The 19972-nt window shown below is 46.9% G+C and overlaps 2 protein-coding genes across 3 annotated transcripts; both read right to left on the bottom strand.

Annotated features, from left to right (window-relative positions):
• Positions 1 to 3723: 3723 nt before the first annotated feature.
• Positions 3724 to 8322, bottom strand: LOC112872449 (UPF0481 protein At3g47200-like). Its single transcript, XM_025935528.1, has 3 exons — positions 7008 to 8322; positions 4334 to 5069; positions 3724 to 4097 (listed from the first exon to the last, which is right to left on the bottom strand). Exons 1-2 carry the CDS (start codon positions 7761 to 7763, stop codon positions 4341 to 4343), a joined length of 1485 nt encoding a protein of 494 aa, XP_025791313.1. The 5' UTR covers positions 7764 to 8322; the 3' UTR covers positions 3724 to 4097; positions 4334 to 4340.
• A 4336-nt stretch (positions 8323 to 12658) lies between these two features.
• On the bottom strand, positions 12659 to 17202 carry LOC112903450 (UPF0481 protein At3g47200-like). 2 transcript variants are annotated; one of them, XM_025972725.1, is made up of 4 exons: positions 16977 to 17202; positions 16785 to 16937; positions 14520 to 15326; positions 12659 to 13533 (listed from the first exon to the last, which is right to left on the bottom strand). In XM_025972725.1, the coding sequence occupies exons 3-4, from the start codon at positions 15279 to 15281 to the stop codon at positions 12802 to 12804; spliced, it is 1494 nt and encodes a 497-aa protein (XP_025828510.1). In that variant the 5' UTR covers positions 15282 to 15326; positions 16785 to 16937; positions 16977 to 17202; the 3' UTR covers positions 12659 to 12801. The 2 variants fall into 2 exon arrangements, with proteins under 2 accessions (XP_025828510.1, XP_025828509.1); XM_025972724.1 differs by having other exon boundaries at positions 16785 to 17202.
• Between the last annotated feature and the right edge of the window lie 2770 nt (positions 17203 to 19972).

Here is a 19972-nt window from a genome sequence, read left to right as displayed (position 1 = left end):
AAGTTACATTAAAAATTTATTTTTTGAAAGAAAGTTTAAATTTTTTTGTTAAAGAACATCAAAATTATCTAAGTACATATAGTAAAAAATAATTTTATAAATTAGTACATCTCATCTTACAAATATTAGGTACTTTTTACCAATTTTTGGATAATAGTTTGTGCCATAAAAAATTAGACAGTCTTAAAAGTAGCTTAATTTGGTGAATTTTAGTTTTAAGATAGTAAATGATAAATATTTTTTAAAAAAATAGATTCATCTCAGTCAGTTGTATGACTGTAAAAAAATTGATGAATTTTAGAGGTGACTTGGAGGTCATTTTAGTCAAGAAAAGAGGGGTGAAAAATCACAAGTTACTATTTATGGAGTTAACTGACAGAGTTGATAGTAGAGTCATGCAAGTTAACTGACAGAGTTGACAGTAGAGTCAAAGAACGGATAGAAGTTAAAAAGGGACCAAATAAGGAAGATTCAAATTTCGAGAGCCATAGAAGTGGTATTATTTCTAGGATCATAGAGGGAATTTGTATCCTTCAATGCTATGGACAGCAGTGGCGGAGCTGCAAGGTGGTCCAGGTGGGCCGCGGCATACCCTAAGGCCCAGCCCACCAAGGACCACCCCAGTCCCCAGCGGCCCAGCCGGCCAGCCCACCAAGGAGGCAAGGACCTGGCAGCAGTAGGGCACTGAGGGCCTGAGGCACTCGTCGATGGCCATTGGCCAGCCGCCAGCCCAGGCGCAGGTCTTCCAGCAATCCAGTGCCGCAGCTGCCACCAGCAGTCCAGGTCCAGCACCGCGTCCCACCGGCCACCGCACGTCCACGCCTCGACGGCCTCGCGGCTCGCGCCCTCGCCTGCTCGCCAAGCTCCGCACCTCCGCCTCGCGCCTCCGCCTCCGCCTCCGCTTGGCCAAACGCTGCAGCCGGCCGTTGGCAGCCCGCAACCAGCGCTGCGCTGGATCCTGCCAGTGGCGGAGGACGCGACAAAATCAAGGTATTGCCGAGAACGGAGGCAGGATGGCGGCAGGGCGCTGGCACTCAGCAAGACGGCAAGGACGGCGGCCAGAGCGGCGCCAATGTGCGGAGGCGGGCTGGAGCCGGACTTGCAGGCGAAGGCGCGGACGCTCCTGGGAGGCTGCGCTCCTGCCCTCAGCCCTCCGCCGCCGTAGCCCGCAGTCCCGCAGGCCGCAGAGGCGCAGACGAGGCCGCGTGGACCGGGGACCGCAGCAGCGCAGCTCCTGCTGCAGCCACCGCCGCCTCTGCTCCGGGTCGGCGGGTCCTCGAGGTCCACGGGCGCGGCCGCGCGGGCGTGCCACTGGGCACCGGCGGGCGGCGGCGTCGTAGCCTCGTAGGCCCGGCCTCCGCCGGCGGTGTTGCTCCGGAGGACCGGAGCAGAGGAGGGCGGCAGGCGGCGGCGTCGTAGGCCCGGCCTCCGCCGGCGGCGTTGCTCCGGACTCCGGAGACCGGAGCAGAGGCGGGCAGCGGGCGGCACCGTGCGAGCAGCGGGCGGCAACGTGGGAGCGGCGGGCGGCGGCGTGGGAGCGATGGGCGGCGGCGGCGTAGGCCCGGCCTCCCCCGGCGGCGTTGCTCCGGAGACCGGAGCAGAGGCGGGCGGCGGGCGGCGGCGTGCGAGCCTGCGAGGTCGGGATTGGCCGGACTCTAGAGCAGCCAGCAGGAGTCACGGTGGGGATTGAGGAATTGGATAGGGTTAGGTTTTTTTTAGTTGGGCTGGGCCGAGCCGAGGTATTGCCCGAGCAATACCCGGCAATACCAGGCCCTCCGCCACTGGATCCTGCAGACGCCAGACGGCCTCCGCCTCCGCCTCCGCGCCTCCTGGCCGCCTCCTGCAGTCTGCTGACGCCACACTGGTACAACTTTGTTGCTCTTGCGACTAGGATTACAATTAGAGGAACTCTTGTAGTCTTGTAAGTTTGCTCAATTATATTTTAGTTGTGCAGTACAAATGTGCTAAACCCTAACTTCGATTCCAATAGTTTGATTGCTTAATTTATAACATGATGTGGCTTTTTTAATTAGTATAACGGCTTGATGGCTGATGCACTATGAATTTTGACATTTGATTGTAGAGTGATTGAATTATGAAGAGGGATGGAGATATTGCATCTCTTTTTCGAAAGCATGCAGCAAAGAGGCAAAATGTGAATCCTATGCCACCTCCGGAAGCAACTCAAGAACAAGAGAGAGTAATTGAAGAAAATGTGAATCCTATGCCACCTCCACCGCCACCACATCCGGAGGCAACTCAAGAGCAAGAGGAAGAGAGAGTAATTGAAGAAATTGTGAATCCTACGCCACCTCCACCGCCACCACCACTACCACCATCGGCTCCACCAACTTTCGCACGTATTGTTGAATGCAAGACTTTATATGCTATTTACCGAATTTTTACCGAATTATTTACAAAACTATATATGTATTTTACTGAATTGCATATGAAAATTTTATTCCGGCATACCCTATACAAAAATCCTGGCTCCGCCACTGATGGACAGGGGAGAGTTTCCCTAGAACTCCAAATAGAAAAAGAAACATGTGCCTGAATAAAATCCATGAAGGATAATAGGAATGTACTATAGGCCTTATAACAGTGCAAACGAAATCTGACATTTATGGCACCCGTTAATCATCCTTTTTCTTCTCGATTGGACAGTATGGCCCAAAGTGTCATTGCAGTCATCCAGACCCATTGGACAAATCATACGGAGCTGCTTGTGACAGCACGCGATGCACCTCAACCACGCAGCTACGCAAGTATAAGAGGCTATCAGCCGGAGTGGCAAATTTGCAAACACGCTAATACCATCTTACTATTACTAAAGTTTCCATGTTAAGCCACGTAGGATCTTAGATGGACACTCTAAAAAAATAGAGAAATTCTCATAAAAAATATAAACATCCAGCAAACAATGCGACAACTCTAATCATAATAGCCATTAGATCTGTTATTTTTTCTAATAAATTACCCACCTCTACCATTATAAAAATAGTCTAAAATAACTCTCTAAATATGTATCTAAATTGTCCACCTCTGCCATTATAAAAATAGTCTAAAATAATCCCCTAAACATGTATCTAAATTGTCCACCTCTGCCATTATAGAAACTAATCTAAAGTAACCCGCTAATCTTCATGCAAATTACCCACATATATATGCCATTAGAAAAGTAATATCAAATAACCCCCAAGTTTGTATATAAATTATCTAATTATGTTATTATTAAAATTTAAAGTAACTTCTAAATTTGAATCTAAATTATATAATTATAACAAAATTTCCAAGTGCACCAATATAAAATTCTAAATTACTGTATCTATCATTATTAATATATTATTTATGTTATTGCTTATATAAAAATACTATTCATAGTGCATGTTATGTATGGGGAAGATATATGAATACCAATTTTTATGTTGTTCACGTAACTTAAACAAATGGTTCAATTAAATACATATCAAATACATATGGAGCTATGATACAAAATAAAAAAAATGTTACTAGCTAAATATATTACAACTAGATAATTATGAGTATGTATCTTTAGAGTATTGTACGTTAGAATATTTAATAGATGAAAGAGAGCATGTGATAGATAATTATAATTATTAGCTATAAGTCTTATTTTATATTAATTCTAATTAACCCGTGCAGAAGCACGGGTTGATAGGCTAGTCTTATAGATAATGGAATGAAACAAGTATTCCAGTCTCTACAAATGACATGTATACGGGTCATCCGTCATTATTACAAGGTTCAGAAATAGCTTGACTGACTCTTATATAAAAAAAACTGGACCTGCAGGGGTAAAATGGTCCTGGGCATTTTTCATAGAGAAGATCTTCTCATGCAGATCGAGAAAACCCCTTAATCCGGTCTCACCCTACACAGCGTCATTGTAGCCCGTGTGAGACGACCAACAACTTGGGCTGGCATCGTAGGCTCATTCGCCTGACTCTTATAATACAAGGAAGACATCACCATAATTATTGTAGAACATATCATTAGATTTCCACCATGCTTGGTGATAATATCCATTATTGCTGCATTTTTCAACACAGAACATGATCCGGCCAGTATGATGCCTGCAAAAGAAAGTTCCCTCATTCTGTTAGATATTAATAACACATTAACAACAGTAACATTTTGGCTCACTCAAGTCACTCATCAAAGAGCATTCGCCCTCCTTATTACACCAAACCTGACTTCTTAGTTTCTTATCAATTCCATTAAAGAGTACAGGAGGCTTGGAAATGAGTACTATATTCGAAAATCTGAAAAAGGTAGCATATATACTGAATAGAGGCACATAGACACGTACCTTCTTGCTAGCTCTTTGTGTAGAAGGATAGGACACTGTACACGGTCTGCAGGACTGTAATGGCGAGCAGGAAGATGGCGGCCATGAGGGAGATGAACACCCAGGGGCTGCTAAGGTACTTGTGCACGAAGCTGGCTCGCCACCTGTTCCAGGGCTTCTTGCAGTGGCCCTTCACCATACGCTGCACGTCGTTCAATTTGCTGGATGGGTTCAGAACCGCTCCATTGCCAAGGCTGTTGACCAGCTTCGCCAACTCCTTGTCACTGCTCAGCAGGTTTTCGACGAGCTCTTTCGACCTCAGCAACGCCACATCTCTTTCCGTGCTGATCATGTTGTCCATGAAGAACACGTAGGACAAAACCGCGTACCCGGTGCCTGGATGGAGCTTCTCGAACGCCAGCAGATTGAGCAGGTTCTTCTCGGTGCCGTCGTGGGCCTCGAATCGTGGCATGCTCAGCACGCCGTCTTCAAAGTCGATGTCATGGATGAAGTGAGTCTTGCTCCCCTTGAAATGGATGCCTGCCTCGCTGAGCTCCGCAGCAGGCGGCATGGTAGCCTCCCACTCTCCCGATCCCGACACATGGAAGGGTGGGGGACCACAAAAGCTTCTATGTAACAGGTCCAACGGGTGGAGGCACAGGTCCAACGGGTAGAGGCCCAGACTCTCGAAGGCATTCGTCTCGTGGTACTTGGAGTCCAGGAAACCCAGCACCATACTGTTGATCTGTGCAGCGCTCTGTATGTTGTTCTCATCATAGACGTACGTGGAGCAGTAAGAACCCAGATACTTCCACCGTTCTAAATACTTTGATTTTACTTATGCACATGCATAAAATTATGCACCTAAAAACGTCAAAACGACTAATAAGGAGTATTATATACTGCACATTGATTTCAGGGCACAAACAAGTAGCCAATGCCCATTTGAAAATGCTTTTGACTTGAGGGTTTCTTTTTTTGAGTATTTATATGATTTTATTAACTAATGTGAATTCTTGTTCCGTTGGGACTAATCTTCTTACTTTCGTTATTTTACAATTATATGGACAATTATGGAGCAAAAAATTCGGTACAGAGCTCAGCTGAATGGATTCTTTGTGTGAGAACAAGTCCACCATGGTACCAGTACTATTTCACGAATAAACAGGAATATTCTTTCAGTGCTGGTGATTTGCTTCTTGATAAGAGATGTCTATAGTAGCTTCGTTAATCTTAAGACTAGCAATCCTGGTCTCATGTGCATATGAATATGTGGGCATCTGTATTTATATTGTGTGTCTTATAAAAAAGAAAAATAAAAAACATAAGGTGAAAATTTCAAGCAATATTGTTAATGAATCATTATTTTCAATCAAACAAGTGGGTTAAGCCACAAACCTCCTCCATGGCGTCCGCCAGCGGGAATACTCCCGTCAAACCAGTCATAAGGAAATAGGTCCCCGACCCCACCCACCCTCTTTATTAATATTTTTTGTTATTTTAGCTATTAATTAAATTGGATCATGATAGCCCATTTAGTTAGACAATACATACAATTAGTGATCCTACTAAGGGGTGGTTAAGCCCATCTAACGTGTTTAGATGTGCTAGTTTAATTTTTTTCTTTTTCTTTGCCTACTTGTATTTTCTTCTCCATATTTTTCATCCGTTAAGGTTGAGTAAATTTTGACCCATCAATGATTTGACCTAAATTTTTATTTCACGATTCATGTACTAATTATTCAATTATATATAGTTTTGTTTCACGAGTTCTTATGATTTATTATGCTAGTATATTTCTTTTTATTCTGTGAGTTTATTTAATTACTCTTTGAGTTTATATGATTTGTTCAATGCATATAATTTTTTTGTTTGGTGAGTCTTATAATTTTTTCCATGTGTATATTTTTCCATGTGCCCTATGACCTGTACATCTATGTTTTTCCCCAAGTCCATAATTTATCCAATTTTTATATTTTTAATTCCTCAATTTTTTATTATTTATTGTATATGTTTTTTCCCTAGCCCTTTAGTAGGAGTTATATAGTTGTGAAGTCCAATTTGTAGTGCCATAGCTTATCTTTTCTTTTCTTGAATTATTATTATAAGTATAAAAAATACAATTCCATATGCAAATATGAAAGAAAAATTACCTAGTACCGTTGTAGTTGGACCAAATCAAATTAAATCTATTTAGATAAGAATATGTCCCCTGTATATGTGGGTTTATTATGATCCTTACAAATATACAAAAGCTAACTAACATATAATACCATGTATATGTCAATTTGTAAGGTTCCCTAGATGATAGTTTTTCTACCCGGAGTACTACAGTTGTGAAGTCCGAGCTGTGCCATAGCTTACATTTTCTTTTGTTGAATTTCTGCTAAATATCTTTATCTTTATTTTTATCCATTATAAAGCACGCAACTTTTTCATCAGAAATTTTAATTTGGTCCAACACTTATTATTGACATATATATAACAAGAATCAAACAACTATATTATATTATAATCTAAGAGGACCCGAATACAATAAGAATGTATGCCCCTTCAGAAAAAAAATCTAATCCGTTCGGGACCTTCTATCATGGCACGCACGAGCCTATTGGCTAATCCATGTGCAAATATGAAAAAAGTCACCTAGTGCGGCAGTAGTTGGACCAAATTAAATTAAATCTATTTAAACACGTACCGGATCTCTGTCATCCCGAACAGCTACAAGCCTTTGCAGAACAAGCAGCGGCAGCTGGTTCTCCATGACGACCATGTCGGACCGGATGTCGGAACACATAGTCAGAAGGCCATGGTAGCAAAAGATGGGGTTGTTCGGCGCGTAATCACAGCTGCTCTGCATAAACTCCAGCAGGAAGCATCCGTCCATGACCATCATCTTCACGAAGCCACCCCTGCTTTTCCAGCGCCATTTGACATCTAGCTTGTCGTAGGCGCCCAGCAGGTCCTCCACCACCTCCTCGATGGAGGCGGTGAACTCCGCGAGCGGCTTCCCGGAGCGCTTGACGAGGTGCAGGACGGCCTGCAGCTTGTGCTCCTCCATGGGCACCAGGTCAGGCGCGCCGTGGTGGAAGGGGCCGAACGACACCAGCCGCGGCCGGTAAGCGCTTCTGTTGGTGAACCCCTGGATCCACTCTGGCACCCGGTAGATGGAGGGTTTCTGCTGGCAGCACGCCGTTGCCGTATCCCCCGGCGTGTCAGCTTTAAAGCCCAGCTCCTCCATCTCCACTATCCAGCTGCCACAGCTACCCTTCATCTCCTCTGGCGGTCTAGTGGTGCCGCCGCCGGACCCCTCGTCGTCGTCCATCGACGACAACTTCTCCTTTGCTCGCACGTCGTGTTGGAGCGTCTTGATGTCCTGTGTCTCGGTCTCCACCACCGAGCTGCTACCGATACCATTCTCCTCGGCTGCCTCGCCGGCGGAAACCTCCTCCATCAGATATCCTTCTCTATTTGATTCGTTTTCTACTAGTAAGACTTGTGTGTTCTAGTCTCCGAACGAATACATTTGTGCTCAGCTCGGGCAGGTATCTGAAGCTCTCATGAATTAATAGCCTGCTCTCAATCACGTAGATCGTCGACTGGTGCTTGCTTCAATCAGATCCATGGAGTACGACGAGGGGCCCGAGCGGACGACCGTGTTCGGCTGCTGTTAGCGCCGTGCATCGAGACATTGATTGAACTGCTGGGAACGTCGCCGTGGCTCGTGGGAACAGACATGACGAACAGTGGATGGTTGTCCAGATCAGACGACCTTGACCTGGATCAGCCTGTGCCGACACTCGCCTAATCACTCTTATCACCCACTGTCTGTGTGACACAGTGTGCATGTGCAGTTGCGCACCATCATCATCCCTGTACGATCTACACTGCAACTCTAGCGGAACGCTAGTTCTGCCACTGCCATGCGTGTATCCATTGGTCAGTCCAAAGGCCAAAAGTCTCGGCCTTGCTCTCATGTCCCATTTCACCCTATGACATCTCAACTACCATTTCCCAAGCCCATCAATCTTCTGTGGAAAAAGTTAATATTGCTGCCTCAGACAGTCAGACCTTGAACACCTACCGTAAAGGATCTCACCTTATTTATCTCAATCCGGATGACGATAACATCAACATCTAAATTTTTCATTTGCGCCACTGTGAAAAATAATAGTAGAAAATATTAATTCATGTCTAAATTACCAGCATTTGCCAATACATCTACATCTAGATTAATACATCAGCCGTTGCGAAAAGAATAAGACATGCCCCTCTATAGTTGCTTTTAAATTACTCAATTTTGTCATTATCAGTATATGAAAACAAAATCAAAATAACCAAGCATCATTGGTTGTAAGAAGCATATCACGTATACATGCATCCGGGGAGCAATGATAATAATGTTGATTTGCATGGTTTAGCAATCATGAAGAAATGATCCTGGAGTTGGTCACATACCGAGGACAATCGAAATCTATGATAAATTATATTAATACTTCGTGATAAGGACTACGGAAGTTGCTAACTTTAGATAGTTTGTTATATTTTGGCTCAAAAATTATAAAAACATATCTACGTCGATAATTAAATTATAACAGTCACGTTTTAATAAAAAGAAATATATAAGGGTACACAAAGGGGAAAGAGTATACATCGCGTGCTACATCTCTACCTGCTGTCACCTGAAGGATACGCGAGCAGGCGAGAAACGTAATTGGAGACCAGTAACTAGCTATGACCCACTAGATGGCATGTTATGCCCAAGCGTCAGGCCAAGCATCGGCCGTGTGATTTTCGTTTTCAGCCTATGAGAGGACGGCACATCCCTACAGACCCCTTTTTGTTTTTATTCTCCTCCATTTCTTTTGTTTCGTTTCTTTTTCTTTTGATTCTATCTTTTATTCTTTTCTATTTTCTTCCTTTTCTAATCCCGCTCTAGGTACTTCCATCATGTATGTAATTAACCTCTTCTTCACAATGTTATAATAGAATTCCTCGTTATTCTTCTTTTTTAATGGACACTTGATTTTTTCTGTTATCTTCTTTCTTTAAAATTTTATTTCATTTGATTTTCTCTTGTTTCCAATCTAATGATTTTTTACTTTTTTATTTCTTATATCATCCTTTCTTCCCCTATCCTCTTATTATTACTTTGTTTAGTTTTCATTCTTCCCTTACTCCCTATACTTAAATCGTCTCTAACCGTATGATCATCTCTCGTCATGTCGTCTTGGACGAGTCCTCGTTTCCCTTTGCCGAACAGTCATCTGTTCCCACCGCTGTAGACTTTGAGTTCTTAGACTGTCTCCAGCGATATCCTCCAAATCCCATCCCCTACCCTTTTCCTCCATATCAACTTCATTCTCTATACCAAATTTAACTCCAACAACATCCTCTATTTTCATCTTCTATACCCCACAATCTTATTTTTCTATCATTTCTTCCTAACTTCCGTTTCCCCCGAGCGCAACGCCCCGCCACGCCGCCCCGCAGCGCCGGCCCGCCGCCCCGCCGGCCCGCGGCGCCGGCCGTCCCGCGCCGCCCCTCCCGCGCCGCCCCGCAGCGCCGCCGGCCCGCGCGCCGCCCCTCCCGCGCCGCCCCGCAGCGCCGCCGCCCCGCGCGCCGGCCGTCCCGCGCCGCCCCGTAGCGCCGGCCGTCCCGCGCCGCCCCTCCCGCGGCCTGCCGCCCCGCGCGCCGCCGCTCCCGTTGGAGGGCGAGGGCGATGGAGGACGACGCTCCTGCCTCCCTCTGTGCGGGACGCAGACCGCTTCCTCCATTTTACCGCACGCGTTGGAGAACACCGATGGAGCGTTAGCTTGCTACAGTATCCTTCGTTAATACAGAACCGAACCGTTTACAGCGGCTCGCTGGAGATAGTCTTAGATGATTTCACTAACGTTGTGCAGGCCCCCATAGGACCTCCACAGTTGTTTCTCCCTGCAGGATCTGGCATCAGCGGCTCCCCTCCTGCCGCACTGCCACGTGCGGCCCCCGACGCGCCGCCTCCAGCTGTGAGCGACCCGCTGCCGCGCGCAGCAGGGCCCTGCAGCTCTCCCCTGTCGCACTGCCACGTGCGGCCCCCGGCGCGTCTCCTCCGGCTGTGGGCGACCTGCTGCCGCATGCAGCAGGGCCCCTGCAGCCCTCCCCTGCAGGGCGTGGCGCCCAGCAGGCCACCAGCAACGCCCCCGCCGTGGCTGCCGGCGCGGCATCTACAGCTGCTGCGCCTCCCGGCACCGGTGTTGCTCCCGCAGCTCCAGCCAGCGGCGCCTCTGCAGCTGCTGCACCAGCCGCGGCTGCCCACCCCGAGCGCATCATCCGCCGCATCTACACGCGCCGAACACCTGCTCCTCCTCCTGCGCCCGTTGCTGCTGCTCTAGTACCGGCCGCCGCTGTTGCGCCTGCACCGACCGCCCCCTGTTCCAGCCCTGCCGAAGGGCGCCATGCCTGTTCCCTCTGTGGTGAACCAGCATGGCATGACCGCGTGCGCCAAGCACGGGCTTCGACAACCTGCGCTGCTGCGCTGCTCCACACCGTGCTGTTGTCGCCTGTTCCGAAGACCTTGCGTAGTGCCCTTGCCGATCCGAATTGGCGGGCCGCTATGGAGGAAGCGCATGCTGCCCTCCTGCAGAACCATACGTGGGATCTCGTCCCACGTCCGCCGCGTGCTAACTTCATCTCCGGCAAGTGGATCTTCCAGTGGATCTTCCAGCACAAGTTTTTTCTGTCTGATAGATCTCTTAAGCGCTACAAGGCTCGATGGGTTCTTCGTGGCTTCACCCATCGACCTGGCATAGATTTCAACGAGACTTTCAGCCCCATCATGAAGTCAGCCACTCTGTGCACTGTGCTATCCTTAGCGCTCTCGCAACCTGCATGGTACAGTCATTTCGCTAGCCATCTGCTCAGTCTGGGTTTTGTGGAAGCCAAGTCAGGCACCTCTTTGTTTGTCTATCGCCGCGGATCTGATCTCATCTACTTATTGTTATATGTGGATGATATTATCCCCACAGCTTCTTCTCCAGCTCTCCTCAGTCGTACCATTCAGGCACTACAGCCGGAGTTCTCTATGAAGGACCTCAGCGAGCTTCACCACTTCCTGGCAATGCATGTTCAGCGATGTGGTTCTGGTCTTCTCCTTTCACAACGACAGTACATGCTGGATATTCTCGATCGTGCTGGTATAGCTAAGTGCAAGCCCTGCTCTACACGCATGGATACAAATTCCAAGCTTCCCGCTGATGGACCACCTGTTTCGGATGCTTCAGATTTTCGCAGTTTGGCTGGTGCGCTTCAGTACCTGACTTTCACTCGGCCAGACATCGCCTATGCTGTTCAGCAAGTTTGTCTCCATATGCATGATCCCCGGGAACCTCATCTTGCTGCTCTAAAGAGAATTTTGAGATACATCCGAGGCACTCTACACCTGGGCTTGGTTCTGCATCCTTCATCTCATACTGAGCTGATTGTGTAATCTGATGCTGACTGGGCTGGATGTCCAGATACACGGAAGTCTACTTCAGGCTATGAAGTGTTCCTTGGTGATAACTGTTTCCAGATCGAGTGCCGAGGCTGAGTATCGCGCGTGGCTAATGGTGTTGCTGAAGTCACTTAGCTACGCCAGCTTCTTCTTGAGCTCCACGCTCCCCTTCAGCATGCTGCTCTTGTCTATTATGACAATATCAGCGTTGTCTACATGTCCTCCAACCCAGTTCAGTATTAGCGCACCAAACACATAGAGATTGACCTTGTTCGGGAGCGTGTTGCAGTTGGTGATATTCGCATCATGCATGTACCTACATCTTCACACTACGCCAACATCTTCACCAAATGGTTGCCTTCTATTTTCACAGAGTTTTAGGTCCAGCCTGAACATTCGTGGTGCCAACGACCAGACTGTGAGAGCGTGTTAGCAAGGGTTATTGGGCCGGGCCTTTGGGCCCAAGGTGCTGGGCGCACATGCCATTGCCTGCCGTGTGCTACAGCGCTAGGATAGATAGATGGGATATCTCTCTGTTGGTTCTGTTTCTATAAACCCTAGAGACCCTTGCCTATATATGTAATACACTTTGTATCTCATCAATCAATCTATTATTCCGAGCCATATTGCTTTTAACTATCAACAGGGGTGAAAAGGCATATACGTAAGGAGTAATTGGTACCAAATTACTATAGAGTATCAACAAGGGTATTAAGTCAGAAAATGAACAAACTAAAAGAGCGAAAAACAGTAAAGATTAGCATATTTTTAGTATTAGTTGTGTACCATAAATTTATTCATCACAATCTTCTAATTAATATTATGTTTAAAATAGTTATGCCGCCTACCCGTGCAGGAGCATGGGCTGATGCTAATCCTCAAAAAACCCAAACACAATGTCATTTCTGACCAGATTACGTTTAATACATTTTCTTGGAACAATGTCTATGCTCAATAAATAATGGAGTAAAACAACTTGTCCACCGGTACAATATAGATAGGGCACATAGCCACATCATACTTCTGGCTTAACCTTGCTGTAAAAGGGGAGAATAGCGTAGACAGTTTGCAGCAAGGTGGCCATGAGTAGGATGACAGCGGCGATGAGCGAGATGAACACCCATGGGCTGCTCAGGTACGTGTGCACGAAGTTGGCTCGCCACTTGTTCCGGCGCTTCTTGCAGTGTGCTTTCACCTCCCGTAGCACGCCGTTCAGCTTGCTGGACGGGTGCATCAGCGTTGCCCTGCCCAGCACGCTGAACATCTCTACCAGCTCCTTGTCGCTGCTGCGCATGTTTCTGATGATCCCTCTGGACCTCAGCAGCGCCACGTCTCTATTCGATTCGATCAGGCCCACCATGAAGAACATGTAGGACAACAACTCGTACCCGGTGTCCGGGTGCAGCTGCTCGAAGGCGAACAGGTTCAGGTAGAGATTCTCGGTGTCCCCGTAGGCCTTGAACTCGGGCATGCTCAGGACACCGTTTCTGAAGGTTATGGCGTCGATGAGGTGAGTGTTGCTGCTCTTAAAAAGGACCCTTGCCTCCCTGAGCTCCACGGCAGATGGCATGCAGTCCTCCTCAAAAGAGGCTGAATCGCCTCCCTGGTGTTGTGCATCAGGTTGAGGGGCACACATGCTTCTATGTAAAATATCCAACGGATGGAGGCCTAGCTTGCCGGTGGGAGTTCCCTCACACGAGCAGTAGTACAGATACCTCACCACCGCCATGTTGATCTCGGCAGGTTCCTGTGGTTATGATTGAAATGGGGTAGTAAGAACAATATGTCCATTGGAGAGAGGAGGCTCATGCATCGATGCATATGGCCATGGCACTACAGCCTGTAGGAGTGGTGAAGGGCCTTAAACTTTAGCATAACTAGGATCGGTCTCAAAAAGAACTGGACTCATATTTTATAAAATTTTAAGCTAAGAAAATACTTAAGGGCCAAGTTGGTTTGTGAAGAGAGCGCTAAGGACATAATCCATTAGCATCCCTAACTACAGGTGGCGGTACTTATGACCAAAAATAGATCTTACGAATCATTTTCATGCATAGATGGTGATGTATAAAGTTAATATTTTCCCAACCTGGTGGGTCAGAATGTAATGAAAAGAGCAAGTATCGCTATTGGAAGAAAATTGCAGCATAATAGCCCCACATGGATTTTGGAGTTTGGACATTAGTACTGCCAGCTGTGATTGACAATGAGGCCAAGCATTTCGGTTCAAAGTACCAAAAATGCACCTATGCTTTTGACTTCTCGATAAAGAACCTCCAAATACCGGCAATATCATATCAACAATGAAATTTTGGACCTGGATGACACATTTGACAAGTTTAATTAAAAGGTCTTGAATCTGTATTTTCAAAATTTATGTATCTAGATGACACTATATTATAAGTTTAAGGACCGGATATGCATTTAGCTTAAAAATTTTGAAGCCTCGCCTATGCTGTGGACAGTCTATGTATTGGTGTATATGGCAAGGATATGAAAGAATCCAGATATTATTGGTAGGATATGATGTGTGTCCATCTCTTTCTCTAAACATTTTGCAGGTTGGGTAACAAAATTCATTCCAGGGGCCAGAAACCAATGCCCACAGTGAAAGTGAAAGGATTTTGTTTTTAACTACTTGTATAATATGAACTTAAATATCTAGATCAACCACAAACCATGAAATGAGGAATGGAGATATGAATAACAGTACAAACATTATTAGATACTCACCGGAGTTGTTCCACGCTCCACGGCTAAAAGCCTTTGTAGAACGAGTAGGGGCAACTGGTTTTCCAAGGCGATCACATCGGACCGGATGCCCGGCCACAAAATATGGTTAGCGTGGGCGCTGAAGACGGGGTCATTGGGCGCATAGTCCTCCCATTGATCATCCTTCACAGGGGCGGAGCTCAAACTTACTGCTGCGGCCCGCGGACTCTGACGAGTTCGGAAGATTTCAATAGAAAAACAATGAGGATTGGTGTTAATAGTGTTAATGACCTCGTCCTCTTTTACACTAGATCCCAATGGTTTCGTGGCCTCCATAAGCTCCAGCAAGAAGCACCCGTCCATGACCATCATCTGCACGAACCGGTCCCGGCTCGACTCACGCCACTTCTCGTCGAGGCCCTGGTAGGCATCCAGCAGCTCGTCTGCCACCATCTCGACGGCCGCGACGAAGTCCCGGAGCGGTTTCCCGGAGCGCTTGACCAAGTGCAGCACCGCCCGGCGCTTGTGCTCCTCCATGGGCAGCAGGTCAGGCTCACCGTGGTGGAAGGGACCCAGCGACACCAGCCTCGGCCGGTAGGCTGAAGTGTTGTTGGTCATCATGCCCTTGATCCACTCCGGCACCCGGTAGATGGAGGGCTTGCTCCACCGTGCCTTCTCCACTAGCAGATCGGTGCCTGGTAGCAGCTCCTCCATCTCCTCCACCCATCTGCTGCAGAGAGTATCATTCTCCTGCACTCTTGCAGTACTCTCCTTATTCATCATCAGCTTCTCGTCTGCTTGCAGTATAATATCAGTATTCTTCAGAAACTGTTCACGGAGGAAAATCATAATGTATCAGTGATTACAACTGAACATGACATAGTACAATCTGATAAGAAGATAGAAGTACAACAACAAGATTAAGTTCCCATGAAAACTTCTTTTTGCTGCAACTTGCATACAAAGGAACAGGGGAGAAAAATTACAACATGGAACTTAACATAACCATTCATGAAAAGAACTAGAAAATCACAACATGGAGCAAATTTTGAGTAGCATGTAAAAACCTGAGCTATTGGGGAATTCTGAGTTTATATAGTTAATGCACCATATAATTTGTGGGAAAAAATGTATCTCTAGACCCTGTCAAACAAGCAAAAAGAAAAGCAAATACACACCAGGCAAATCAATCAAGAATTATGAATGGTGTGGAGCACAGAATCAAACACACCTCAGTTTTCAGAAGTAAATTTACTTGCATACTATGAAGGACTACATTCAGCAACAGTTCCATAAAAAATTAATGCACTCCTGAACTTAAAAGAAAAAAGAAAAGAAAAGAAAAGAAAAGAAAAGAAAAGGGAGTGCATGATACCTACAGTACAATCTGTTTGACTCAGCCAAATTCTAATTAATGAATAAATGGAAAGTTTTTTGTGGTTCTTATGGGTGCATCGTGCACGTGGCAGTTCTGACGAAATTTTGTCAAATGAAACAATATGTAGGGTAAAGGATGTTCACTACTACAGATTCATTTTCACCGCCGGCCCTAAACCCATCATCACCACCGGTTTAGGCGCCGGCAGTGAAAATGAGTTACGGGCCGGCGTTGATATTCCTTTGCCTAGGCAATACTTTCAGCTGCTCCATTTTCACGATAAAAGCACATTCAAATGATATGCCAAGACCAGGAGCGACCCATACCAGAAAACATCTTGCAAGGGTAAACTAAATAATGTATGTGTGGACAGAGCCTACTAAACATTGCAATCTGTAACCAGTAACTACACTACAGTTTGGAGCAGACCAACCACTATTATAACAAAATAAAATATTTCAACGAATAGCATATCTTCTAAGCTTGGAAACTAGGGATACACAATAAGAGAAGCTTGTGAATTTCTTGATTAGCTAGCACAGTATATCATAACATGCAGCAAAGGAATTTGTTAAGGAGACAACATGAGATGCGAAATACCCTGACACTATGACAGAAGCTAAACTATACAGCAGTCAGCAGATACATGACACAACATGATATAGACTGTGGATACTATGTTGCAACTAAACTAGCATATTACTCACCATGATGCTAATCACCATACGCTACCGCACACTACACCTAATCAATGGAGCATGTATTTTTAATCACATCCTCAGGACTCGGGAGCTCAGCATTCATGGTCAACGGAGCGTGTATTTTCAATCACATCCTCGCAACAGCCTAGACCACTAATAAGCATCGTAGAATTACTGAAGATAAACATGCTTCAGTGCCTCAAATACCTGGCTGAGGCAATCTGTCGAGCACTTGGTGGGCGAGGTGGTGAAAAACTCCAGCACTAGGCAGCGCCGGGGCCTGCATCGCAGGGCGGGCAGGACTGCGTCGCTGGCGTGCTCCGTGGGGAGGAAGGCGTCACTGGCGGACCTGCATCGGGGAGGCCTCTGGCAGCAGACGCCGCGGCCGGGGGGGCGGGGGTGGTCGCGGAGCCGCGTCGGGGAGGGGTGGCAGCGGCGCGGCGGGCCAGGGGCCGGATGCGGCTTCCCACCCGTGGAGGCCGGCAGCGGGGTGGGATCCGGCGCGCGGAGGGCGGAGGGAGCGGCGGCGGCGGCGGGGTCTGGAGTGGGGAGTGCGGGGTCTGCATTTTGAACGCGGTCTTTCGATTCAATCCAGCAACGGACAATATTGACTGACCGGCGACATGGCGAGGGGTCCCGTTATTGACTGACGTGGCGACATGACTAGCCGAGTGGCATGCGTTGTCGTGCCCCATTATTGCTCTAGTTCGCAGACCGCACGAAGATTATCGTGTTCAGCTGGCAACTTGAGCTGCGCGAGGGAGCAGTGCCTGTTGTTCCTATCGAACCTCTCCTGAATCCTGTCACATGCTCTGCATCTCTGGTAGACAACGACACTACCATTGGCAGTATCTCCAGCCAAGGTACCGGTCACTCCGACCCAAAGGTTGAAGGCTCCGTCTACCGCCCTCGTGCAATCGGACTAGTGAGGCATCCCAAAAGTTTCTAATTTTGAAACATCAATAGATGACCTTAATAGTTTTACGATTTTTCTTATATTCCTTGATTTTCTTCCCCATATTTTGATAGTAAAGCATTTAATTACGGAATGAAATAATACTTTCTGAAAAATTGAAATGCCATAAGCTGCGAAAGGATTTTAGCCCAGTTGGTGGATGGGCGGACGTGGTCTCACCAGCTCGGGAGTTCGACTCCTGTTTCGTGCAAAATAAATCCCCTCTCATGTTCCCATTCCAAATCACAGTTGGGGTCCGGTTTTCTCGCAGACGACGGACCACTGTGTACATGTGGGGCAGGGGTTCGGAGGTTTTCTTGACCTTGCGCAATGCCAGGCGGTCTTTTTCCCAGCAGGTCAAGTTTTTTTTAACAAAAATGCTATAAGCTATATTTTAACTTGTTGCAGTCATGCTCTCGCGACATCATGTCTTTTATTTGGTTGACAACAGATTTCAAAATTTACTTCACTTTGTTATAGGTTTTGAGTTACTCGAGATTGCATTTGAGTAGAAGTCTGGAAGGGCCTATATTCGTTTGGGCCAAAATCCATTCTACCTTGGGCCCAAGCACCATTCCAATATTGGACCAAGCCGATTTATCTCCCTCTCCTCTTCTTTTTTTTCATATCATATAACGCTTATTAATCCCTCAAGAAAAATATCAAAATATCATATAACGCTTCCTTCCGACACTAGTTGCAGTATTTTTTTAGCATCATAGAATTCTTATTAATTCGAGGCAGGATTATAATCAGCCGCTGCTAATCCTAGAAGCCATTCTGGGATATAGTCAAACTAAAACTGAGATAGTTCAGAAGCCGACCCCATAATAGCAGAGCTATGAGCTACTGAGTTTGCATCTCTACTCACCCAATTAACTCTAAACATATCAAAACTCCTGCATAACTCTGTGATGTCGAAACAAAGACCGCCGATCGGCGATCTCATGCCATCAGCCGACTTTAGCACCATCTTCAAGGCGCTGCAGTCTACTTCAAGAACAATTCTCTCGAAGCCGCACTCAACAGCCAGTTCCATGCCCTCCTTCGCCACCATTGCTTCAGCTGTAAGCGCATCCAGCACTGAATCAAACCATCTTGCCGCTGCTGCCAGCACCAAGCTGTTATGGTCCCGAACCACCACCCCAACCCTTGCACGAGTCGGCGTCGAACACCGCATCGGTGTTCACCTTCACCCAGCCCTCATCAGGCCGTCTCCACACTGCTAAGATGGTTGCCCTCTGCTGCTTGATCGGCATTTTTAGAGACGCCATGTCCTCCAGGAGAGATGATATTATCGCACCATTGCACCTAGTTTCCACACTTTCCGACCATGACGCCATGCATTCCTTCCAGACCACAAAGTCCATGCGGCACACACCACCATGGCAGCCACACTAGGCGAGCACACATCTGCCTGGAGCACATCCATTGCCCAGGTGCTAGGATGGAGGTTTGGCACTATCACCCCCGAGAATTGTTTAACTTCGACCCAAAATCTCTTTGCAACTGGGCAATTGAGGACCACATGAACCAAATCCTCCTCCGGATCACCACACATTTCGCAATGGCTCTCCGGAGCAATATGTCTCTGTTTCAGCTCCATTTTTTATGGCAATAAATTGTGTAACACTCGCCACCAGAACACCCGTACCTTCGGAGGTACATTTCAGCTTCCACACCAAAGACCACGCTTAGTCTTCCCTGGACGCCCTTGCTTCTCCATTTGGAGCCATAGCCCTCGCTGCTCGCTCATCCTTCAACAGTATGTATGCCGGGCGAACCGAGTATATGCCATTTTTCTCAAAAGCCCAAGCGACCACATCTGTAGGCGTATTAGTGCCCGGCTTGATCTTTAGCACTTCCTCAGCTTCCAGCCAAATAAAGGAATTTCTCACCATCACCTCATCCCACACACGGGTGCTAGGGATGTACAGAACGCTCACCCATTCCGTGCTAACTCCCGATCGACGAACCAGTGGTTTTAGGGGCTGCAACCTAGGGATCCAATTTTCCCTCCAAATATTGATATCCCCAGGTCCAACTCTTTTAATCAGCTCTTTCACTAAGGCATCTCTCCCATAGAGGATGGATCTCCAAGTCTCGGAGCTCCGCTTTTTCCTGATGGCTGAAAGAAAGTCACTGTTAGGATAATACTTCCCTCACAGCACCCTAGCACATAGCGAATCTAGTCTTACAATAAACCTCCAGCCGTGCTTCCCCAACATTGCCTGATTAAAAAGAGTGAAATCTCGGAAGCCCATACCCCCTGGTACTTCGACCGGGTTAGCTTCTCCCAACTTTGCCAGTGAATCGTGTGATTATCCAAGGAGCTACCCCACCAATAGTTTGAAACAACCAATGTGATCCCTGAAAGGACCAACACTAGGCCTAAAGGGGGGGTGAATAGGCCTTGTTCAAATTTTCCTGAAAACCTTGG

The sequence above is a fragment of the Panicum hallii genome, chromosome 8, assembly GCF_002211085.1.
Source record: "Panicum hallii strain FIL2 chromosome 8, PHallii_v3.1, whole genome shotgun sequence".
In the NCBI taxonomy this organism is placed as follows: domain Eukaryota; kingdom Viridiplantae; phylum Streptophyta; class Magnoliopsida; order Poales; family Poaceae; genus Panicum; species Panicum hallii.
Note: the sequence above shows the minus strand (reverse complement) of the source record. Positions and strands in the feature narration are given on the sequence as shown.

Bases quoted from the DNA above. Each gene is read 5' to 3' on its own strand.
- LOC112872449 (XM_025935528.1), bottom strand. From the start codon at position 7,763: ATGGAGGAGGTTTCCGCCGGCGAGGCAGCCGAGGAGAATGGTATCGGT. The intron at 5,070-7,007 runs GTACGTGTTTAA...AACAACATACAG, and splicing joins TTCGGGATGACAGAGATCCG to AGCGCTGCACAGATCAACAG.
- LOC112903450 (XM_025972724.1), bottom strand. From the start codon at position 15,281: ATGATGAATAAGGAGAGTACTGCAAGAGTGCAGGAGAATGATACTCTC. The intron at 13,534-14,519 runs GTGAGTATCTAA...TCATAACCACAG, and splicing joins TGGAGCGTGGAACAACTCCG to GAACCTGCCGAGATCAACAT.